Source organism: Leptopilina heterotoma, unplaced genomic scaffold (assembly GCF_015476425.1).
Source record: "Leptopilina heterotoma isolate Lh14 unplaced genomic scaffold, ASM1547642v1 Lhet_27, whole genome shotgun sequence".
Lineage (NCBI taxonomy): Eukaryota > Metazoa > Arthropoda > Insecta > Hymenoptera > Figitidae > Leptopilina > Leptopilina heterotoma.
In genome coordinates this window covers 2,846,007-2,872,538 of record NW_025110978.1, presented here as the reverse complement: position 1 = coordinate 2,872,538, position 26,532 = coordinate 2,846,007, and the positions used below count along the sequence as shown (strand labels likewise).

The 26,532-nt window shown below is 26.8% G+C and overlaps 1 protein-coding gene across 4 annotated transcripts in view; it reads left to right on the top strand.

The window, feature by feature from the left end:
* Nucleotides 1-25,831, top strand: part of LOC122503718 (RB1-inducible coiled-coil protein 1) — a 33,862-nt gene extending 8,031 nt beyond the window's left edge. For 2 of the 4 annotated variants that reach the window (XM_043614379.1, XM_043614378.1), the window contains 8 exons: nucleotides 556-764; nucleotides 8,818-9,106; nucleotides 10,999-12,141; nucleotides 14,324-14,972; nucleotides 17,096-17,833; nucleotides 17,906-18,205; nucleotides 18,286-19,149; nucleotides 21,902-25,831. In XM_043614379.1, coding sequence (XP_043470314.1) covers nucleotides 556-764; nucleotides 8,818-9,106; nucleotides 10,999-12,141; nucleotides 14,324-14,972; nucleotides 17,096-17,833; nucleotides 17,906-18,205; nucleotides 18,286-19,149; nucleotides 21,902-22,003 — 4,294 coding nt within the window. In that variant the 3' untranslated portion in view covers nucleotides 22,004-25,831. The remainder of the gene's footprint in view (nucleotides 1-555; nucleotides 765-8,817; nucleotides 9,107-10,998; nucleotides 12,142-14,323; nucleotides 14,973-17,095; nucleotides 17,834-17,905; nucleotides 18,206-18,285; nucleotides 19,150-21,901) is intronic. The other 2 variants (XR_006301778.1, XM_043614380.1) reach the window with 2 other exon arrangements.
* The last annotated feature ends 701 nt before the right edge of the window (nucleotides 25,832-26,532 follow it).

Genomic DNA, 26,532 nt, shown 5'->3' with positions numbered 1-26,532 from the left:
TTTCCTTTATACGTAGAGTAGTTGCGGAGAATTCTTTATCTATAAACTAAAATTTAATCTTCTCTGTTTATAATTGATTAGAAAGGTGGATAAATGTGATCAAAAAATAGTCCGCAGCGATTTCGGTCAGCTACTTACTCTTTTTGATAGGTTTTCAATTTCGTTTGACTTATTCGAAGAAAAGAAGTGAGAATGGTTTAAATGCTTAATTAGAGGAAAGGGGATATGTTAGCATTGCAAGGAAAATAATATGGTTATTCAAATGTTAAAAGAGATGCGAAAAAATGATTTGAACTATAACTTCGTGAGAAGCAGGTCGTGCGTCTCACCTATAGGGAGACCTCAATGCAAATCATGTCTTTATATCTCTCTATTCGAAATTCTCTCCTTTCTCGATCAAATGAGGCGTAGTATACACATATTTGCGATGGTCATTAAAGGAAAATGATCAGGGAGTGAGAGCGAAGACTTTATAATATATAGCCAAGAGCGCTCGCTCCTATAATCGTTTCTAAATCTAAACTTTCAACTCTTGTTACTTTCTTTGTTTTCCAGTGTATCTGAACTGAAGGAGGCGATCGAGAGAGAATGTGGCGTCTTAACGGAAGACCAAGTTCTCCTGATGAGCGGTGGCGAATCCTTGGAATCAGAGGCCCGAGTCTGTTCTTATTCCGCTGGAACGGACACAAATCCGATTTATCTCTTCAACAAGGCGTCCATCAACAGCAGTGTGCCACCTATACCTAGCATTGATTGTGGCTCTGGTACGTAAACCAAAGAGAAGGAGAAGAAGAAGAAAATTCCCTTTTCCAATTTTCGAAAGCATAAAAAGCAGACTTACTCATCTCGTTCTTTTTCAGTTGCATGGATTATATATCGCGCTCGTAAATTACATCAGTTGCGAGACAAACGGTCGCCAGTCTTGTTTACTTTATCTTTGGTTATTCAATAATTAAACGACGTAAAACTAGAATCGGAGAGAGAGACACATAATGAGACTTTGACCCGTGACATAGACGTGATCGACCGAACGACCCAATTCCTTGTCAAACATGGAGCAATAATCGGTGTGTTATCGAACAAAAGGTGTATACATCCAATCAGCAATCGAGATTCTTTTTATTTGCTGTTATATCAAAAATTTTTTAGCTTGTTAGTCGTGTAGCCCTTTATGATTTTCATCATAGATACTTCAAGTTTTAATGCACTTCGGCCTATTTTATTTTCGCTCGATTCTATTTTATCTACACGTATATATAGATATCTCCAGGACAAGAATTTATCACTTATTCGTGATATGAATTTGAATTCCGTTGCATTTCTTTTTTTTCCTTTCATACAATACCCGAGTTTTATTAAAAAATATTTTTCAGTAGAACAATTCTCAACCTGTTATGAGTCAAATTAATATTCTAAGAATATTGTATTTTTTCTCTACCGTTTTTTATTTTATGAGAAAGTATTTTTTTTCATTTCGGATGATACTAATTCAGTAATTCTGGTTTTGTGATTCTTTGTTACTTTTATTATATTGATTTAGTTATCTATTTACAGGCCTCGGACTTTTTCGACTTTTTTTCCAAATATTGCAACAAAATACTAAAATTTTAATATAAAATGCAACTTATTTTGATTTTTATACCGTGAAAAATAGCTTTAGACAAATCTTTTAAAAATTATTTTTGAATAATTGTTCCAATTAAATTTTCGAAATATACAATTAAAAAGATTTTGAATAATTGAAATTTTGTAAAAATTTAATTGAAAATAATTGAATTCTCAAAAATTTTCATGAAAATTCTTCAAGTGTAAATTTACAAATGAAAATTAATCAAAATTAGCTTTTAATAAAAATTATATTAAAATATTTTTGAAAAAAGTAATTCTTTGAATTTTTTACATTCTAATTTTTGTTAAAATTCAATTATTTTCAATATTATCAATTAAATATTTCCAAAAATTCAAATACATACAAAAATTTATAACATTGAAATTGTTTAGAATTATTTTTAACATTTTGGAGAAATCAATTCTGTTCAACATTTTTTATTAAAATTCTTTAAAAAAAATTATTTGAGGCATTTCACGTCAGAAATATCACGATTTGTAAAGGGTATGCCAATTTTTGCAAAACTTCGTGGGATTATAGTTCTATATAAAAGACTTCTTTCCCCCAAATTTTTTCAAAAAAAATTCAAAATTGTTGAAGATACGCCATTTTGAATTTTAATATTAATTTTATAAAATTTTGAATTTCTCGAAATATTGTTTATGGATTTTTATGAAATTTACACATTTTTCAGGTAAAAGTATGTACTTTAAAATGCAAATAAAGTTAATAAAAAAAAATTAATTTTTAATTAAAAAAATTAAAAAAAAATTTTTTTTTAAATTTTTTGTTTATTTACTCCTTTCTGAGAAAAATGTTATTAACATATTTGGATTCCTTGTGAATTCACCTTTAATTTCATTAAAAAAAATTGATGGAGACTCAACTGGTTCCGGAGATATTGAATTTTTTGTAAAAATAGCGTCGCCGCGCCATAGCACCATACTGCACAAGTCGCGTAGTACGTTACCGCAGTCGTGCATTGCTGCTGTAACTATGACTATTTTTTACAAAAAATTCAATATCTCCGGAACCAGTTGAGTCTCCATCAATTTTTTTTATGAAATTAAAGGTGAATTCACAAGGAATCCAAATATGTTAATAACATTTTTCTCAGAGAGGAGTAAATAAACAAAAAATTGTTTAAAAAAATTTTTTTTTATGTTTTTATTTAAAAATTAATTTTTTTTCCTTAACTTTATTTGCATTTTAAAGTACATACTTTTACCTGAAAAATGTGTAAATTTCATAAAAATCCATAAACAATATTTCGAGATATTTAAAATTTTATAAAATTAATATTAAAAAGTCTAATATATAAAACTATAATCCCACGAAGTTTTGCGAAAATCGGCAGACCCTTTGCAAATCGTGATATTTCTGACGTGAAATGCCTCTTTTATAAAATTATTTTTAGAAATGTCTTTTTTTTTTCTTTCTTTCTTTTGAAAATATTATTTCTTAAGAACTTTCAAAAAAACATGGACAATTAAAGTTACAATTGTTATAATAAATTGAATTTTTGTATTTAAATAATTCAATTCAAAAAAAACTTTCAGAAAATTATTTTCGATTTAGAGATAAAATTTAGTTAAGAATTGTAGAAAAATTATTATGAAATTAAATTAAATTAAAAATTACTTTAGATTTAGAGATGCGAAGTTTAGTTAACAATTGTAGAAAAATTATTAAAAATTATTATTATAATAAAATTAAATGAAAAGTTATTTAAAATTATTATTAAAAACTATTTTAGATTTAGAGATGAAATTTAGTTAAAAATTGTAGAAAATAATTGAATTTGGAGTTGTAATTTTTAGAAATTATTAAATTTCAGGAGGTTTTAAATTGAAATTTTTTTAATTCTATTTTCCATGGAAAACAAATAAGAATCATTTAAATTTTTATTTAATAAAATTTTAAAATTTTTGAATAACTGAATTTAGGAATCAGTAAAAGGTCAGGAAAATACAAAATAAAATTTTGGTGACAACACTGATTTAAATAATGGACTTTTTCGATCCGAGGCCTTCATTTATTACATTGATAGTTTTTTATTATTAATTTCTTACATTGATAGTTAAATATTAAATATTGATAGTCATCCATTTATTGTATTGATTTAGTTATATCCATTTTTCAAGTGGAAAAATACGGTCTAAAGGAGGAAGGAAATTTTTTATTCTTTGCAATAGAATATTTTTTTCTCTCCCCATAAAAGCTATTTTCTTGATATTCACGAGCTTCTCGTAGGTCAAATGATTACAAGAGAGACTACAGCGTTGTTTTGAATGTTCGTGTTAGTGATCACGCTATACATATAGCGCGGTGTTATTGACCTTTCGATATGGAAAAAAAACTCTTCTAAATTACCAAAATATCTTTATAGTTATATAGTCTATCTTGACGTTCGCGATTCGTTTTCTCTTTGTGGAAGTTTTATTCTTCCTGGTATAATTTACATAAGAAAAATTATATTGTATATCAGTGAGTAAAGGTGAATGGACTCACCTGCTTTCCCCTTGAATTTAAGAAACACTTTTTCTTTCCCTTCTGCAATTACGTAACGAGGCAGTAGGACATTTTTTTATGTTTTATTTATTTTTCTTTTCATGAAACTAAATAAACTTTTTTAATGAGTTATTCTCTATATTGAGGAGGGGGAATTGAGAAAATTTCATTCTAATGAGGCTCTTTGAAAAATTAAATTCTCTGATTATTTTGAAAAGAAACTGAAATTCGCTTCTATTGTGTGGTTTAGTTTCTTTTATTTTTCTATTTTTTGTTCATTTTTCCACGTTTCTTGTACAATAATGAAAATTAATTTTTAAAGACAGTTTTTATTGTTGTCATAAAAGCGGAATACAGATTTGAGCAAATACTTTTTTTTACCATTAAAATAAATTGAACGGAAACTGGAGTTTTTGCGGAGGGACAGTTAAATTGTATTCTTGCAAAATGTTCGATGCTAAAACTGATTTTACGTCCAGTTTAATTTTAATGATGACTAACAAGAATGGTTCCCCTGAATCTGTTTACAAAACAATTCCATTTTCTGACAAAAATTATAAATTGCTGTGAAAAATTAAAGAAGACCTCTCTTTTATTTACATCATATACGAAAAATTGTGATGAAAAAAAGACAGACGGAAAATAGGACAACTAATTAGAAACTTTTATTTTAATTCTGTCTTTTTACTTCTCTTTTATATTTGTAAAAAAGAAGTGAAAGAAATTTTCCCAGTCGAGAAAATTGAGTTGCATTTTTTATTTTTTTAACATCATTTTCCAAGAATGGAAAAGTTGTGAAAAATTCTAAAACATCTAAATATTGATGGAACTGCACTGAACTGGAATACAAAAAAAAGAGAGAGAAGCTTATTTAAGTTGAAGGGGTCGAGAGTTGGTGCAATGCGTAGCCACACGTTCAATATATATACATATTTACCCACCCGGTAACACACTGCATATGAAATCCAATAATATTTCCTCGAGTCTCCCGTCACTTTTATTATCTGACTTTTGCAACTGACCGTGTGATTTTCCATAAAATAATATGTACAATAAAGCTCCGTAAAGTGCGCGAGCAATTATTAATATTATTATCATATACACATACGAACGATAGTTTTGTCGTTATTTTCCTTAGTTCATTCGAGGTGTGTATTTTCTTCATAATGCGTATATGCTTTAAAAGTGATAGTCAATGTTTCAACATTGCCTTTCGTTTTAATCTATTCGCCCTACCATTATTCACAAGCAGATATATTATTCATTTAATTAGAAATCGTAAAACTTCTTTTTTTAATACAAATATTGATGCGTAAATGTTGAGTATAAATCTTCAGAAAAATATGTTTTCGTTTTTTTTTTTTTTTTTTTTTTTTTTTGATAAAAAAAAGTCACTAATTTTTTTTTTCACAATTACAGGGTTGCTCATCATCCGATTAAATTAATTCAAGGAAAATAAAAATAGGTGTAACTATTATGACGTCAGATTGGGCACGTGGATTATCTGTTGATTTACAAAAGTTTATCATTGTCGCAGGAAAAAATGAGAAGAATATATATATATATATATATATATATATATAGTAATTTAAAATTAATTACTCAATAACGTGATATTCCGCACACGAGTTACTGGGATGTACGGTCATCGAAAGGAAGTTTAGATAAGAGGCGGATCTTTCTTCTTTGAGGATAGAATGGCGATTTATCATTTCACACTCGAGTTTTCATATACCGATTAGTTATAATATAACAGTTATAATGTGTTGATGCACATATCAAGATCTACTCTCTATTTACTATTATACCGATTGGAGATGCAAAACAGGTTTTTTTTGCTGAAAGCAGGAAAAAAACACAGTTGTCCTACTGGGAGAATAATTTCGTTCCGTTCTGATTTGTTTGGCTTTTTTTTCTCTTCTTATTTTTATCATTATTGTATCTTATTACTTTTTTATACATAGTATAAAGAAGAAAGTAGGAACGTTGTTGTAGGCTAATGAAGAAGATTTATCAGCGTGAAATTTGTAATCAGAAAGTGATAAGAGGGATGCTTAGAGAAATGCGTTGAATAAATCTGTTAAATTGAAGAAAATTACACCTTTCAGTTAATTAACTTATAGAGAAGTGATTTAGTTTGAACATAATTTTGATATTATCGCGTGTTTAGACACTTTTGAATTGAGAAAAGTATATTCAATTTTATATTATAAGGAACGTTGCAAAAATTTATGTATATTTACATGGGAAATTAAACACGGTCGATAAAAGATTAAAGTCTTAATTACAATCTTGCGTTTGGTTCGTAAAGAAAGAATTAATTTTTAAATTCAAAAGAAACTTCGCCCAGATTTCTATTATAATGTACCTATAAAATTTTTTTCCTTTCGTAATTCATATTTTGGTTCATACTCGACAATAGAGTTAAATAAATAATATCAAAATAAAATTTCAATAAATGGGAAAAAATTCCAATAAATAGGATAAAATTTCAATAAATAGAATAATTAATTAATGGATCGGATAAAGTCATTTATGTTTCATAATTGTCATAGGCTATACGTGAAACTTTATCAACTCTGTTATAATTGGCTAATTCTATTAGGGAGAACTTGTACTTGGAAAACTGCCAAGTATCGACCTAATATTTGTTCCATTAGTAACAAGATTAATCTTCTTTTATTTCAAAAAAAAGAAAAAATAGAATAGAAAATTTATTCGATATTTAAAAAAAAAATACACTTGACAAAAAATCGAATTTCTTTTTTCCAAAACAAATCAGACATGAAAATTTTATTTAATCTATTGCGATTAATTTTCTTTCATTAGCATATTGAATATTTATTATTCTTTTTAATCGAAAAACTTGATTAAAATAAGACAAAAAAAAAAATAATGAAGAGCATTTGTTATTCATTAGGGAAAAGTTTTCTTCATGTCTTCATGTCTGTCACAAAAAGTAATAACTTACTTTCTATGGCATCATTTATATTGTAATTAAAATCACATTTGTTTAAAGTTTAATAATTGCATTTTATGTCTTGAAACATGAATTGCCGAGCAAGAAAATTATTCAACTATGAAGGACAAAGGAATTATGCAATAAAACAATATAAAGATTGACTTAAGCAATATTGCAAATGTGACTGAATCTTGGAAAAATCCTCTGAACTTGAATTTCTGAATTTATAACTTTTTTTTTTATTGAATTCATACATTTTCAATTAATTCTTTGACAATGAAATACGTTTAAGTATAAAAATTAAAAATGTCAGACCTTGTTCATTTATCTCGTAAAAGATAAATTGTTATATAGTGAAAAATGCGTCCAATGAAAAATTGCTTTATCTTACAATTTAAGTACATAAATCATAGAGATGAATTTTTAACTAAAATCAAGTTTTTCCAATTAATTTTAATTGATACTTGGGGCTAATTAGTCCAAAGACGTTTTGTTTAAAGGAAAATTGTATTGAAAATTAAAAAAAGTTTTTTTTCAAATTAATATTTCATTAAAATACCAATAGATAAAATAAATAAAATTAGAAAATATACAAATAAAAATAAACAATAAGGAAATATTTCGCGATTTTATGAGCTATAGAGAAAATACGGAAATATTCATATGTTTCTAAGTCGTGCATAATGTGCAACAAATTTTCTGGGTCAATCCAAGAGCGATTATTTTCTGAAAATTGTGTGGCGTAATTTTAACGTTGAAAATAGTCTAAATAGGGGTAGAATTAGTTTTCTTCGCGAATGCATAATCACATTAAATATATGAATAATGTATTTGATAACTGTCTCGAACTTTCATTTCTTGAATTTCAAATAATATTAACGATTTCATAATCAAATTAAACGTTAGTAAAAATGTAGAAAACAGAATAGAAATTAAATTTTTACGAAGATGTTGATTTTTCTTTTTTTTTTGTAGAAAATTAGCCATTTAATGAATTTTTGTTTTTGTTGTTGGAAAAATAATCGTATGACAGTGACTATTTTTAGTAGCAGAAAAACACAAGACGTTAATCATTTAATAATATTTATACATGTCAGAAAATGAATATTGTAAATGTAAAATATGGAGAAAAAAAATTGCTTCAAAAAAACTGATTTATATGATAGAAAAATAAAGGAAAAAGTTGATTTTCTTTCCGAAGTGAAAAATAATTAAATTTCATATTTACCGTTCGTAACCGTAATTGAATGATGATTAAATAGGCTAAAGTTCAATGCCAAATAGAATGACTTTTGTACTTGTATTTAAACTCCAAAGGGTTTCCAAGATTTGATTGAAAATTGATTAGATTGGAAATCAATTGAAAATTGAATCAGTCCGCTGATAGGGGAATTGGAGCATATTCCGGGAATGAAAAGCAAATTTATTTTTGACAAATATTTTTGTTTAGGGGAATTTTCAGTTTTATTATTATTATTATTATATTATTATTAGGAGTAAAATGGATAGAATTTAAGAGAAATAATCCATGCAACTATGACGTAAGTTTCTCAAAGAGAGATCTCTAGTCATTCGAGTAACCTTGAATTTTCATCGCGTGCCAAGATCACGTTGACGAGCTTTTTAAACGCATGTTATAAAGAAGTGTCGATTAATTATTATTTTTTTTTCTGTCGTAATTGGAGAATATTGATCAAAAATTGTGATGGATTAAATTTTTTTTTTCTTTTTGCAGATGTTGATCTTCAGAGTCAAATTGATGCCTCGTCAGCGATGCCGGCAACGTATCAAACAATTGTCGCACGTGCTCAACTGGCCCAACAGTGTTGTGGTTTGGCTCGCGATCAGATTCGAATTTGCAAGAGACTGGTCCATGATCAGCATTTACAGCAACAGGGATGGGCGGCTGTTATTGCTAATCTTGAGGACGTTGTGCAAATGTTTCAATCTAAAGCTGAACAATTTCAGCATAGCTTCGCCGTTTATCACGCTGAACGACATCAGTACATAGAACTTCTTCAAAAGTAAGCCATGGATCTTTCATCTAACGGTAAACGCGCGAGAAAGCATTGGCATCAAGCGGTGCCTCGCCTTCGGCTTTTCCAAATTGCAGGCCTCGCATTGTATCATTTCTTCGACTTTTCCCGACTATTTTTTAAAACTGTCGATTTTTTTTACTTCGTTACAAAAATTGCGACTATTTCAAATTTTTTCCAAATATTGCAACAAAATAACACTTTTTTGGTGTAAAATGCCACTTATTTCGATTTTTTTAGAGTAAATAATAAATATACTAAAAATCATTCAAAGAATAATATTAAATAATTTTTTGAAGATAATTAAATTATCGAAATAAATAAATAATAGTTTTTAAATATTTACAATTGAAATTTTGTAAAATTTTATTGAAAATAATTGATTCTATTTACCTAAGTATTTGATTAGAATTTTTAAAAATCAATTTTTGAAGAATTTTGATTCCAAATTTTGAAAGTAATATTAAATTCTCAAAAATTTTAATGGAAAATCTTCAAAAAATTTTTTGAAAGTGAAAGAATGGAAATTTGCTTCAAAAAATTATGTTTGAAATATTATTTTAAAAACAAAATCCTAGATTTTTTTTCATTATATAATTTCATTATTATTTCGTAACAATTACATATTTTCGAAAATTAAAATATGTACGTCTACAAAAAATAATCACATCAAAATTTAAAAAAAAATTCAGAATAATTACTAAAATTTTAGAGAAAACAATCATTTTCAAAATGTTTAATTAAAATTCTTCAAAAATTGATTTGGTTTTTAAAATTGTCTAAAAATTCTTTTAAGAAGTTCAATTATTTTTTAAAAAATCTATTTTTAAAAATGTTTTCCTAAAATTCCTTTAAGAAATTCATTTGTTTTGAAAATATTGTACTAAATATCAATTATTTGGAAATTTTTGAATGGTATATAATTAAAAAATCTATTAATTTTTAATACTTATTTAAAAATTTTTTAAAAAACTAATTTAAAAAATTTTTTTGTCTTATTTTTTTAATTCAATTATATTTTAAAAAAGAAGTAAATTAAAATTTTTGAAACATTAATTTTTTAGACTTATCATTAAAATTTTGGAAAAGTCCTGTATTTTCACATTTTGTATTTAAAATTTCTTCAAAAACTTTATTATTTCTTAAGATTTTTCAAAAATTCTTTGTAATTGAAAAATCTATTAACTTTCAAAATTTATGTAAAAAGATTTTAAAAAAATAATTTTAAGTTTGGTTTTTATTATAATTGTTTAAAAATAATTTTTTTTTAAAATTTTTCTGATAAAATTTTTTCAATATCTCTTCTTAATTACTTTTTAAAGAAACCAAAAAAAGTTATTTTTTCTAATCAAATTCTCAAAGAACTTCTTTTCTACCATTTTCTTTTTCTACTTTTATTTTTAAAAGTAATTGATTTTAGTGAAGTTTATTTAAAAATTGTAAAAAAAATTAATTTTTAGACGGGTTACAATTGTAACCTTATAATTATTAATATAAAATTTTCTATAATTTTAGAAATAATTAAATTGCAGGTTTTAAAATTGAAATATAAAAAATTTTAATTCCTGTGGAAAAATAAATAGCAAGTATGTGTTTAGACATTTATTTAATTTAGAGATCGGCGAAAAATCAGGAAAATACAAAATGAAATTTTTGTGACAACACTAAAATAAAATAAACGAATTTTCGACTTTTTTTGTATCTTTAAAAAGATCTTTCAAAAGTCTTTTGTAAATCGACTTTTTTGCCCTTTAAATTCTTTCCGAGGCCTGAAATTGATCGTTTTATTTAAATATTAGTAAAAATATCCTCTATTAAATTTCAATACTTTTTCAATGACTTTTAGAATTTCTTTTTTATTCAATTAATTTTTGATTTAGTTACAGCCACGATGTGGAGAACTTGACGAAAATTCCAATTTTGCCGGCATTGCGAGCTCAAGCCGAGGGTCTTCTTAGTCCTGACGAATTGCCAACAGAAGAAGAAGGAGATGCTGGAGTGTTGAGCCTATTCAAGTGGATCTCAGCAAAGGATAATCATAGTTCACTGGTACAACTTGCTGAACAATGCTCGAGGGGAATGGAACATTTTAATGAGAGTTTCATGGAAATATTAATGGAGGACGTGAACCAAGTTATAAATGGTGCAAATAAACAGGATTTGAAAGAAATTCGCGGTCTTGGCGATAGATTATATGCACTCGAACAATTAATGACCCAAGCAAAGAAAATTTCCCAAGAACAGGAAGAATTGGCTCAAGGTTTTTTACAAAATCAAAATCGTACAAAAATTGAAGGCGATGCTAGTGTACTTCCCGATCTTTGTACATCACATCGTAGACAACTTCTCGTTATGTTAAACAATCACAATCAATTACGTGATATTCGTCGACGTTGTACAAAAGCAAAGGAAGAATTATCCACAAATATTTATCATCGTCTAAAATGGATTGTTTATGTTGAAAATAAAATAACAAACGTTAATTATAAATTGACCATGTACAATGAAATTTTAAAACGATTAAAGAAGCATATTGATATATTGCAACAAATTCATCTAGCACCGGAAATGTACATGAGTGCCATAACAGAAGTGGTTCGACGTAAAACATTCTCCCAATCGTTTTTATCTTGGGGCAGTAATTTGGCTTGTCAATTGTTAACAATTCACAATGAAGAACTCACAAGACGTCGTGAATTTCAAAGTAAATTTGATGGACATTTTCTTAATACACTATTTCCCGGTATGGATGATACGCCACCTGATTTTGCAACTCAAGCGCCTCAGATATTTGACAACAGGCTTCCGAAATTAACCATCGAGGACATGGAATCATTGAGAAAGGAATTACCAGATCTTGCTCTCAATGTCTCATCTCCTGATCTTAACAGCATCACACAATTCTTCTACTCAAAGTGTTTAAGCGAGGGTAGTATTGACAGCAAGGACAAGGAAAGTACTTCAATGCCTGTCGATATCTCATCAAAAAATCAGGAACCAAGACCACAGATGCTAATCGACAGGTGTGTAAATAAATTGGGAAAATTCAATTTCTTCCTGATAATTGTCTAATCAATTGTTGGTTACAAAAACTTTCTTTTTGAAATTTAATCAAAATTTATTATTTTTTAAAATAATTTTTGGGATTCAACTATTTTAAAAAAATTTGAATTACGATTTTTAAAAAACCTAATTTTTTCAGAATTTCTAAATAAAATTTTTCAAATTTTATTAATTTTTGTTTAATAAATATTTGAAAACTTATTGTTATTTATTTGTAGGCCAGGAATTAAAATTTCAAAATACTATCAATGTAAAATCTTTTGAAATTTAATTATTTCTTAAGATTAGAACTGTAATTCTTCCAATCCTTCAATATTTTCTAAAATTTTAACTGAAATTCGTTTTCAAATCAATTCTAATCAAAAACTTCTACTAAAATTCAATTATTTAAATACAAACATAAGTAATAAAATAATTAATTATTTTTAAAGTTTGCAAATTGGTCAGGGATTTTTATTAAAAGCACTGGAAAAAATTAAATTTTTAGAATTCATAAGAAAATTCTGAATTTTGGATTCTTTTTTGTTTGCCTCATAAACTGAAAAATTATCACGAATTTTAATATAAAATTCAAATTCTTTTGAAATTAGTTACATTTTTAATAATATATTTAATTAATTATTAAAAATAATAGATTCGTAAAAGAATTTTTATTTAAAAACACTAAAAAAATTGACTTTTGGAGAAGTTACAAATGAATGCAGAAATTCAATTATTTTCAAAGGAATAAAATTCTTCACCGAAATTCAATTAAGTCCAAAATTTTTTTTTAAATTTTCGTCAAAATTTCAATTGTCTGTATAAACAATAAAATTATTCTCCAAAATTCAATTATTTTCAAAAATTTTAATAAAATTCTTGTCAAAATTCCAAAAGAATTCTATTATTTGGAAAACATTTTGATAAAATTCAACGTAAACATTTAATTATTTTTATAAATAATACAAATTTAACAGGAATTCAATTATTTACAAGTTTTTTATAAATTTCTTTGCAATAATTCCATTATTTTCATAAATAATAAAACTGATCGCAGAATATTAATAATTTTTAATATAATTTTAATCAAATTCCTCGAAAAATTATAATTATTTTAAAACTTTTTATTAAAATTCGTCGAAATAATTCAATTATTTAAAAATTTGTTGATAAAATTCTTTATGAGGGTTCAATTTTAAGAAATATTCAATTTGAATAAATTATTTATTTTTGTATCTATTTAAATAATTGAATTCTCGTAGAATTTTCATATAAAAATTGATTTAAAAATGAATTTGCGTTACAATTTTAGATAATAATTGAATATTAAAAGCATTAAAAAAAAAAAAAAAAAAAAAATTTAAAAAAAAAATTTAAAATTTAAAAAAAATTAAAAGCGTAGATTTTTAGAAATAATTGATATTTTGAAAAGGTTTCAAATTAAAATCTTTGAAAATCGGAATTTTTCATACTTTTAACCAACACAATTCTGTAGAATTAATTTTTTTGAAAAAGTTGAATTGAATTTTTTTTGAAATTATTTAAAGTTTTTATTTTCTAACATATATTTAATTGGAGAATTTTCGAATAATCAGAATTTCGTAAAATTGGATTGTAAACAAATGGATATGAAAATTATCAATGAACTTTTTTAAAAATTATTAAAAATAATTGATTTAAGGAAGAATTTGAGTTAAAAATTCTAGAAAATAATAATTGAATTGAGATGATGAAAATAATTTTGAAGAAGTTACAGTAACATTATTCTTAAAATATGTAACGAAATAAATAAATAATATAAAATAATGATTTTATCACTCGGTCATATTTAATTATCATAAAACTTAATTCCTATAGAAAGTGGAAAATTAATAATGATTCGTAAATAAATGTAATGGGATAATTTTTTTGAGTATCTAATCATTTTTAGAGTGAATCGAAATTTTTTTTATTGTCAGGCAAAAATTGTAAATTTTGTCTGGAAATCAAGGAAAAGTCAGGGAAAAACAAAATTAAATTTTTGTGGCAATTCTGACACTAATCACTCTATTTACAAATTAATTGTCAACCTTTTGACAATTTGGAATCATAAAGTACTAACTTCCCATGAGGACAAAATATCTCGTTTATTATTATATAATTGATATTGATATTAACTTTCAGAGGTGATTTCGAGTCGGAAACGGATACAGAGGAATTTGAGAAGATTGGCCAACGTGGTACGGACTCGAAGCTGAATTATTATGATGGCATTCTTTCTGAGGAGTTTCGACGTAAAGAATCGGAGGTTGGTGTTCAACAAAGTGGATCATTCGGTTCTTCAACCTCAACTAATATATCCCCGTTAAATTCAAAAGGCACTGATTTCAATCGATCTTCGTCATCCAGCGAACCTGGATCCTATCATTTTCCTAGTTTAACCACAAGCGAAAGACTACATCAGCTTAGTCCGCTGACAGAGTGCATCGAAAACGGTGTATCCAATTCTCATGATCACTATCTCTCGTGCGACGCACAACCATTCAGTAATAATCCATTATCCTTAATTACCAACGTTCCTAGAAATTCCTTAAATTCGAATCCATCAACTACCGTATCTCAACCCGTAGGGTGCGACGGACAGCAAAAATTACAAATTGAACAGCAACAACAGCAGCAGCAGCAACAATGTGGAAGCGAAGGCAGCAGTCCAGTTGCTGTTGGAGGAACTGATTTCATGGGTACCGAATTTTACATGGATGAATCACTGCCAAGCAGTCTCAGCGAACATCCCACCGACAGCCAACATCAGGCTATTGTATCCCTTCTTCAGGTACTGGACGACTTACAGCTCGCTGAAAAAAAACAATTCCGTAGACGTAGCAGTAAACGTTCCACTACCACGTTGGGTCACTATTCCTATTCTTTTCTTTTAATCCCTATACATTTTTTTCTTTTTTTGCTGTTTTTTTAATTTAGGTTTTGAGTTTTTTATTCGTGTGTGTTAATTTCGCCTTCTTTATTATGTTTGTCTCAAGCTTTATTGCTTTCCATTATTATTCAAACGCTTTGGGTTGTTACAAATTTTCAATCAATTTTTTATACGCCTTTTGTGTTTATTTTTGTTTTCTTTTCAATGTTTGTGTTCTTGTAACTTTCACCAATAGTTTCTGTCACAAAATAATTCTGGAAAAAGTAATTCATTATGTTTGTTAATTAAAATTAAATTAATTTTATTATTGATTGAAAAAAATGAGATTTTCTCAGATAATAATGTGAACTTTCTAACAAGTGGGTTTTAATAAGTTTACTCGAAAGTTTTGGAATTTCAATGGGGAATATAAAAAAAGTTGATTACTTTGTAAGTCGTATGAAATTCTTAATTTTGTCTCCAATTTATTTTCTATTTTTTGTACTTTTTTTGCCGTCAAGTCCCAATTTCCATTTTTTGGCAGAAATTGTTACAAATTTTCCTCTGAAGACCTAGTAGCAAAATTCAAAGATACGTTTTCAAAAATTCGTATATTTTTCCATAATTAGAAATCTTGAAATTTATTCTAATATTTTCAAAAAGTTTGAAATTCTCTATAATATCTTAAATTAAACTATTGAACTTGAAACATTAAAAGTAAATAAATTTAAATATTATCAAAGACAAAATTTTGTTTTTCAGAATTCGGGTAAAACTGATTTTAAACAACATAATAATTAACTATTACAACTAAATAATTCAAGTATTTCGAAAATAAAATTTCGTTTTACAAAATTTGGGAAAATTTGTCTGTTTTAAAATAAAAATTGCTTTGTTAATACGAATGAAACAAATTATATTATTTTGAATTACAAAATAGAATATTTTACAACCGCAAAGATCTTCAGGGATTAATTATCTTCACATTTTCAATTTACATGTTTTTCAATCACACGTAGTTGTATTTTTAATTTTCCAAATGTTTTTATCTTTCTTTTTTTTACAATTCCCGTTTATTTTCATTAAAATACTTTGTTCAAGTGCCGACAAACTTTTTTAAATAGAAATTTAATTTTTTCGAACAATAATTATTTATTTTTTTACTCAATATTAACTTCTGTTTTTTAGTTTTGTTAATTTTCCAATTTAGTTTATTTGTGTACAAATTTCTCTCTCCCTACCAAATTTAGTTAACTGAAGTTTAAAATTTATTTTTTTTTTGCTCTGAATTTACTTCTTTATTCCTATAATCAAGTGTGTATGTTTTTAAAATTCCTGTAATTAGTGTTTCATTATTTTAAGTGTTTATTTTAAAATTTTCCTCCTATCGTTTTTAATATTAATAATAGAAATAATAGAATAATAATAAAAAATAAAGTAAAAAATAAAAGAGATAAATATTACAATAAATAATAAGATGAAATAACGTAACATAAGATTGAAAATCGACATTTTGAAAATGAAATTTACTTTTTGGTTTATTCGAAATTAAATTGTTTGAGTGTTTTATCCTGAAGCCCGTGCTTGTTCGCAATTAATTACAAACATTGCGATTTTTTGTTGCTTGTAAGGTTCTGGCATGTATGTATTTTTAATTAGCGTGTTATAATTTTTTTTGTGTGCGATTAATGACAAAAAAAAGTAGAAAAAAGAAAGAGTCGTGCTCGCGTGTCTCTTTTAATTTTTTCAGGATAGCTGCCGTCGCACTCTTCCGAATCCTTATTTTTCCCAGTATCTTTCCAAATTTGCAATCATGCCATTTCATGTGAAAATATATATACATATACTTTTAAATTATCTGTGGCACCTTTTGACTAATTAACATTGTTTTTAAAATAATTCTTTCATTCAATGAAAAAAAAGAAATAATTTTCGATCTTTTGACGGGTAATTTGACAAAAAATTATCATCAATCCCATAAAAAGATCGAGTAATAACAAAAGTTTTTATATTTCGAGTAAAGTATCGAGTTGGAATTGTTTCAGGAAAATCTCGGTACAACACAGGAGGAAGTTGATCGACTGCGTAATCTCTTGAGAATGATGAAGAGTGTTACAACCGAGGCGCTTCAAACATTTAGAACTGAATTGGCCGATTTGAAAGGGCGAATGAATTTTGACGAGAGTGGAATTGCAACAATTACGGAACAACTTAATCAGGCAGTTAGTCTTCATTCGAATGAATGTAAACGGATAATTCAAGAACGTGAACAAGAATTGACGGTGGATCACGAACTTGAGATGGCTGACTTAAAGAAAATGTTACAAAATCGCGAAGAAGATATTCGTGCCATGAAATGTACGATTATGGAAAAGGAAACGGAAATAAGAGAACATGAACGTCTCTTGAATACAATGCGACAGACTTTGGATAATGAGAAGTCGGAGAAGAATATTTTGCAAACGCGTTTTCATGGACAATTGGAGACTATGAAGCAGTCGAGTTTGGAGAAAGAGAACGCACTTAAGGAAGCTAATGAGACTAGAATTGTCGAAATAGCATCTTTGACCAGTTCTTTAACTCAATGTCAGGAGAGAATACAAGAATTGGAGAAAACTCTCGCCATTTCACGTGTTGATGAAGAGAGACTTGTCAAGGAAGCAAGCGATAAATTACAGATCGAATATAAACGAGAATTGGAAACAATCAGAAGTCGTTTCAAACTTATGGCTGCTTCGACAATGGAGAGAAGTCCCAGTGATTCCAGCCTCGAGAAAATAGAGGTTTGTATTTCTTTTTCATTTGAAATAAAATTCATCTGGTTCATCAATATATAATTATTAATTTATTTGCAGAGAACCGACGTGATTGAATTGGTGAATCATGAGGCAATTTTAGCTCAAACGAAGGAGGACATGATAATGGAGAGAGCGTCAGAAATAAGTCACGCTATTGAAAAGGAGAGAGCAGAATTCACCGTTAAATTTGATCAGGAATTGCAAGTCGCAAGGCAAATGGTTGAGGAGAAAGAACGAGAATTAGAAATTTACAGATCGAGAGAAATGTCATTGATTGCTGAATGTGAACGTTACAAGAATACAATTAGTCTTTTGACAGAATCTGCGAGTCAAATTGGACAAACATTGACTAAAAAGGTACTTTTTTCTGCTTTTTTAGTTGTAGAAATTTTTTCTTCAGACAGTTTATTTATTTTGCTTTCTTTGTTTGTTTGCAGGTGGAAAAATTTCATGCTCTTAACGTACAACTTGAGAATAAAATAGCGGCTGATCATAATATATTAGTGCAAAGGGAAAATCAGGTATATGATCTAGAAGTTGAGAGAAATGAATTACGCCAGGAATTGAAGGGCGAACGATCGAAAAATCAAACGACACTTGGTCATGAGGAAACTTTGAGTGCCGATCGTGATGAGGATCAAGTTTCGGAATCGAAAAAAGTCAAATTAGAAGCTGATAGTGATCCGGCGTATTTTTCCGGTAGAGTGAAATTTCTTGAGGACGACAATAAGAGATTGAATGCCGAATTGAGAGCAATGAGAGAGGGTAAAGAAATGGCGGAGTCGATTGTTTGTTCATTGGAGTCGGACAAGGTGCGTTTGGAGATTGAATTAGTTAAGGAGCGTTCCAAGAGAAATTTTGCCGCTGATTCCGTTGGTTCGTCGTCGAGTACGTCGACAGAGGGACGTGAGAAAGATATGAGTACGTCTGTTGCCGTTGTTGCTGAACCATTAAGTCGAGATGTTGCTACAAGTCCTGAACCACATCGACGTGATGCCATGTCAGCTTCGACGTCAACTCCGACCTCGACCAAAATTCGTGAGAAATTGTCGAAGAGCACCGTTGGTCTTGTGCAACAGGGACTAATTAACATTTCGAGTTGCAATCCCGGAGATTTGGTTTTAGTTCTGTGGGACTCTCAGCACAGGAATTATATTATCTTCCAGGAGTCGAGGACGATGTATTTTCTCAATTCCGACTGCATCAATGTGTTGGATTTGAAGGGTGGTCCCGATGGAACGCCCAATCGATTGCACGTGGTTGCAGAAGTTATTGACAAAGAATATTGTCATGCGAAGAAGGTATTTCAACAAATATTTATTATTACAATTTTTCCTTTTTCTTAATCACATATTTTATATTATTCAACAGGCTTCAGAGAAAACTTTTTCAACTTTTCTTTCACATATTGCAACTAAATAACAGATAACATTTTTTTTTAATATAGAATGCAACTTATTTCGATTTTCATATTGTACAAAATAACTAATCTTTTCCTGTAAAACTTACTTTTTTGCAAGTCTTTTAGTTTGTTTTAGATAAATATTTAATCATAATTATTATTTTTACATAGAAATTAAGATTTTCAAAATTTTTAAATTTCAAACCTTTTGAAATTCAATAACTTATAAGAATTACGACTATAACTTCTTCAAAATTATTTTCATGATGTCTATTCAATTAGTTTCTACAATTTTTAACTAAAATTCTTCTCTACATTAATTATTTTTAATAATTTTGAAATTGAATTTAATTATTTATAAAAATTGTAAACACAATAATTTTAAATACATTCAATTTCATATTCTGTGAAGTTTAATAATTGTCAGCAATATAAAAGATTTAAGTTTTTGATTTAAAATTCGTGGTGATTTCAAACTTTATAAGACAAGCAAAAAGAAATTTAAGAAGAATTAAATCTTTTTAATATTTTCAAAGCTAGCTGGACACTAAAGTCTAGAATTTTCTTATGAATTCTAAAAGTTTAATATTTTTCCGATACCAACGAGTGAAATTATTATTCATTAAAACAAATTTTAAATATTTTTCAAAATGTATTTTTGAATTACAATTGTTTTAAAATTTGTATAAATTTTATCAATAACCAATTTATTAATTTATCCAAACCTTAAAAACTTTATTGTACCATTTAAATAATTAAATTCTCGAATAATTTTCTAAAAATAATAATAAAAGAATTAGAGAAATAGTCAGAAATTCGAGAAAATTATTAACTATAGGAAGAATTATAGTGAAAAATTTTCTAGAAATAATTCAATTTCAAAAGGTGTCGAATAAAATTTTTTAAAAATTTGAATTTTGAATAACTATAATTAAAAATTTTAAAGAACTTAGTTTCTTAAAAAGTTTTAGTTCAAATTTTTTTGAAACTAGTTTGAATGTTCTGAATATGAGGCATTCCATTTCAAAACGACCCCCTTCGTAAACAATTGCCAATGTAAGACAATTTTTAAATGAATATTTCTTCCATTCTGTAGAACCAAATTACTTTTTATATTAGTGATTTCGAAAGTAGAATTTCTGAACTTTCTGATAATAAAAATATATATTTTTTTAATAATTTAATTTAAATAGAAAATTGAGTTTAAAAGTTAAACTTTGAAAAATCTCAAAACACGTTACCTCCGATTTTAATAAATTTAATATCAAACGAAAGCTTGAATATTCTTCTTTTTATTTATCAAACGATAATAATGGACATTTCAGTGGATTTTGAGAAAATAATTAAATTTTACAAACATTTAGAAGGTTATATTGAGAAAACCATTTATTAAGTATAGGGCGGCATTTGTTTTTCCCAATTTATGCATAATAACCTTCTAAATGTCTGTAAAATTTAATTATTTTCTCAAAATCCACTGAAATGTCCAATATTCAAGCTTTCGTTTGATATGAATTTTATTAAAATCGGAGGTAACGTGTTTTGAGATTTTTCAAAGTTTAACTTTTAAACTCAATTTTCTATTTAAATTAAATTATTAAAAAAATGTATTTTTTTCTTATTAGAAAGTTCAGAAATTCTACTTTCGAAATCACTAATATAAAAAGTAATTTGGTTCTACAGAATGGAAGAAATATTCATTTAAAAATAGTCTTACATTGGCAATTGTTTACGAAGGGGGTCGTTTTGAAATGGAATGCCTCATATATATTATTTAATTAAAAAACTTCTGAATAATCAAAATTTCGTAATATTTGATTGAAAACAATTGAATTTTAAACGAATTTTTTAAAATAATTAAATCCTCGAAGAACTTTCTCAAAATTATTATAAATGTAGTAGTGAAAAAATATCAAAAATAAAAATTATCCTCTAAAAAACCAATATAGAGATGAATTTCAATTAAAAATTATAGAAAATATTTGAATTTTGGAAAAGTGACAGTAGCAATATTTAGAAATAATTAAATTTCAGAACGTTTCAAATAAAAATTGTTTGAAAATTTCATTTCATAACATTTCAATAGGTACTTGTTTTACAAAATTATTAAACATTCGAATAAATTTAGTTAAAAATTCTAGAAAATAATTAAATTTTTATTTTTTTGAAATAAATTTTAATGTTTTATAAAATTTTATAACAATTTTTGAAAGTAATTGTGTTTTTTGAAGAAAAATATTTAAAAATATGAAAATATTGAAAATAATTAAATTTTACAAAAATTTTAAATTGAAGTTGTAAAGGAATAAAGGATAAAGGAAAAAGTTAAAAAATTTTCTGCTAATCAAGGAAAAGTCAAAGAAATAGAAAATCGAATTTTTTTGTCAACTCTGAATAAAATAAACGACTTTTTTTTATTTTTTTGCGTTAATATGAAATTTTTGTTTATTTTCAGGTACTTATTTTATTATTTTACTTTCTTTCCTCTCTCAAATATGATAAATTCTGTTTTATTCGTATCACCCATTTTGTTATCAATTTAAAATTTTAAAATCAGTTTTTAATGAAAATTTTTTTCTTTTGAAAAGATTTTATTTTTAAAAAAAATAATAATATTGGTAGTGTTCTAAAATGAAATTTGTTTCTTTCAGCCTGAAAATCGTTTCCGCGTGCCCCAGGGTACGAAATTCTATCGAGTTCGAGTAAAGCCTGTTCTAAGAATGGATTCAATTTCTTCAGCAAAGAGCCAGTAATTTAAAAAAGAATATCAAGAAAACAAAGATGTGCGGTCTCCTCTGTTTCTTGCCTGGTGTAAACGCGCTGTGATTAAGGAATCGTGTTACTTGGGACACTGTTGACAACAAATTGTAGGAACCAGGCATACTACTAAAGAAAAAAAAATACACGTTCAAGAGGTATCGCCCCAAGATCGCCGATTCCCCATTGTACGTCTCCGCAGCCATCCGGATCCTCGGATCGAGGACAAAACATGCCAGAATCTTGACGCGTTCCCTTATAATAAGCTACACAAAACAATTAGTAAATTATCAAAGGCAACGCAAAAAATAGATTTATATGCGCAAGTTGGTGTTGCGAAATGAGACGGAAGGATGCGCTGGCGTTTTATTGTGATATAAATAATTTTTAACGAGTGCAACATATTTGCCGAATGCTGTGGATAGCTGTGACTGGTAATTTTTTTTACATATATAAAAGATATTAACCACACGAACATCATTATTGTTTCTCATTTTTTTTTAGTTGGATCTCGCGTAAATTTTTTTTTTCATTTTTTTATACCCTGGAACGACGAGATTAATACATGAAGAAAATTCCCTGGTACTTAGTCTCGTTGAACTAAAATTCTCATAATTGAGAGTTAAATAGAAAATAAGTTTTAAACTCTTGAACATGCTTCAAAACGTACATTTATATATTATATACATATAAAATTATGATATAATATATATCGTATATGTATTAGAAGAAAACGTGCAACATTCACGTATATCATAAAGCGTAAGAATATTTTATAAAAAAAAACGCAATTCTATAAAATATATTATGCAATAACGGTGGAAGCATAATCAACGCGATAAGGTGTACATATATTCCTGTGGGTCGTTTTCCAATTTGTGCTTCAAAGCTTTGCACACACACAAACATACGTTTTTCATCACTAAACTTAAGTATATCACACACACACTCCTATTGATGGAAATTATATACACATATAATATATACCGTTTAGAAGATCGCCTCTAGTTCAAATTTTTATAGGACCCAAACTTTACCAAAAAAAAAAAAGAAATAAAACTCGGAAACGTAAAAAAAATGTCATAGCGGTCATTGACTTTTTTTTTAATTCGTTAACCGATTTTCTTCTCACTTAGAAAAATAGTTACATTGCTTTTTAAAATGAGAAAAAGAAGTTTTTTCGATTTCATGACGTTTTATTTTTGAAATGAAAGAAACGTCGTCCCTGTAAGGTATTAATAAACTAAAGCGCGATCTAAGCACCCGTAGTATCGCATAATAGCTGTGATCGTTAGAATCCTTTAATTAACAATATTTTTTGTTTTTGTTCACTTCACTTTTTTTAGTCAAATCGATAATCTCAAATCTCATTAAGGCGTTTTTATGGCTGTAGGATTTATAAATGATCCAAGTTTCATATATACCTTTAAGTATGTAATTTCTTTAACTATACTTGACAAAAGAAGAAAAAAAATATAATACAAAGATATTTATACGCAGAGATGTCTGTCTAATACAGTGTAGATAAAAAAAAGTAAGATAAATAGTGAAAAAAAAATTGTCTCTAAATATCGATCGTTACATTTATAAGTATCATGTCTCTCTCTCTCTCTCTCCTCTCTCTCTCTCTCTCTCTCTTTATCTCATTTCTATTCTGTACATACAGAGCATATTTATTATTCACAAACTGAAAATACACCAATTTATAAAGACATTTTTCTTTATTATAATACAGAGGACAGAGTCACCTGATTGTAAATAATTATTTCTGAAAAAAATTTTGCATTGAAAAAGTGAAATTTTCTTTTTAATTTGACGATGGATTTGGCTCTGTTCTCATTAGAAAAGCCGTATAGTCTCATGAAATTTATAAATCTTGTGACAAGATTTCGATTTTTATTTAACTCATTGCGTAATATTCATCTCCTCTTGCTTCTTTTTTCTCTCATCCCCTTTCTATCGAGGGACTTCGTTTTCCTAAATAAAGAAAGAGAGTTCCATTTTCACTCCAAGTAACCATAATTATTATATAGAAATAAAATCGAAACTTTGATAATCAGTAGAATTTTCGCTTCCAATGTTAAAAAAGAAAGTTTCTCAAAACAATTTGTAAATTGCAATGAGGAATCTCTGAGAATCTATGTACTTGGGAGTTTGTACTTTTAAACAATATATATTGTAATTGACGACCTTGTCGCGTTTCCGAAATTTTTCTTCTCAATGAGAATAGTTTATCCTTACTGTGCACACAAGTTGCGATATATTTGTGAAATAGAAAGGAGTTTAAAAAAAATCGCACGAGCTTTTTCTTTCATCGTATTGGTTTATAAACAATACGTTGTTGAAAAACATTTAAAAAAAATGAAAAAAAAAATTAATAAAAAGTAAATAATGGTAACCGATGTGTAGATTACATCTAAACGGTAAAAGTAGTTTGTAACTGATAAGCCCGAGAATCAAAGCGACGTGCCTGTAAAATTGTAAATATTAACAAGGCTTCTTCGATGTTGTTGACAACGACTCCCGTACCAACCAACTTGATTCAGATGGCAGTTGCTTAGAATTTTTTCCTCTTTTTAGTAATTTACGCTAGATACAAAAAAAAACAAATTTAAAAAAATGCAAAAATTTTTCTAAAAAAAAATTGGCACCTTATGAAATTTTTGTAAAAAAAAATGTTTTCGATATAATAAGGCAGGATTTTCGAAATTATATATAGGAATTTAATTATTTTTTTAGTGAAAACAAATAAGTAAACCTCGCCTAGTTTTAGGTTCGTCTCATTTTTTGTACCTAGAGATCTAAGTAGATTATAATGCAATATTATGTATAACGTGTGCGTTGATATCACGTGAAAATGATTTCATAAATATTCCATTTTGGAATTATAAGACGACAGATCCTAGAATTAGTTTCGAGTATTTTTATTCTTAAGGTTTGGCCCTTGCCACCCAGTAATTTATATAATAAATTAAAAGAATGAAAAAAATAGCACCAGTTCCACTGATAAAAAAAAATCGACTCCAGTAGCTAGTGATTTGTAATAGAAATAGAATTTAGTTTGTACCTTGAAAGAAAAAAAAAATAAGAAGCAAAATCTCAAATAGAAAAATAAACCCAACTTTATCGGGTTTCAAAAAAAAAAAAAAAAAGAATTCGAGTCGCTTGAAGTTAATGACAGTGCATCACTGAACACTTCAATTATCATGTGACGTTTAAACGGATTCAAGAATTTTCGTTGAATTAATTTGCTTTTTTACTATTAGTATTATAGTAAATATGTATCGTACATATAATATATTATAGTAAATATAATTTATAATAGAAACGATTGAATATAGATTGAAAATAGATTGAAAATTTTTGAAAATATATTGAAAGAAAATATAAATAAATATAATAAAGTATAAATATATTTACTGTAAGTAACAATACGGTATAATTAGATATTTATTATAATATCATTATGATAAATATATATTTACTATAATAGCCGGCAGATGAAATGTGGCTGGATTTATAAATAGACTTATTGTTCTTGATCGTTTTAACAATAATATGATATTGTCGTTATCTTGTGCACTTTAAATCGCAAGCAGCTAAATACTTTTGCAAGCTTCTCCTTTGATCGTTTTTATTGATTCTCAGCCAATCCGTCAGTTTAATACTATTTTTGCTGTCGTTAAAGGGCAAAGATAATATTGTGTATGTAACTGGAGATGAGTAAACGCGTAGGAATATAACAATTGTGATCGTGAGAGTATCTGTTATAACGAATATATTAAAAAAAATTCAAATAAACTATTGTGACTTTTACAAATAAACTGCATTTTTCTTTCAATCGCAAATACAATTTTTAAAAAATCTCCGAAATTAAATAAGGAAAAAATCAAGGAAAGTAAAAATTGGCCATGAAATTTTATCAAAATTACTGGAAAAATATTCAATTTCTAGAATTCATAAGAAAATTCTGAATTTTGTTGTCCAGCAACTTTTAAAATTATTGAAAAGATTTAATTTAATTTTAAATTCTTTCTATATTTTTAACAGTAATTGAACTTTACAGATTTGACTTTGACTTTAATATAAATAATTTAATTCTTCCAAAACTGACGAAAAATAATTATTTATAAATTTTTTTGCGAATATTTTTATTTCAAAATTCAAAAAATAATTGAATTTTATAAAAGTTACGCTTTCAATTTTTTAAAATAATATAAATAACTTGCAAATTATTAATAATATTAATTAATATAATATATTAATATAATTATTAATAATTATTGAATAATTTCAGATTTGAAATTTAAAAAAATGCAACTTTAATAAAATTCTCCAAAACAATTCAATTATTTTCAAAGGATTCAATAAACTTCTTCACACGAGATTCATTTAACTATTTTCAATACAATTTTAATAAAATTTTTCGAAAGAATTCAATTATTTTTATTTTTTTAATAAATTTTAATAAATAATTATGTATTTGAATTATTTTCAATTTAATTTTAATGAAATTCGTCGAAAA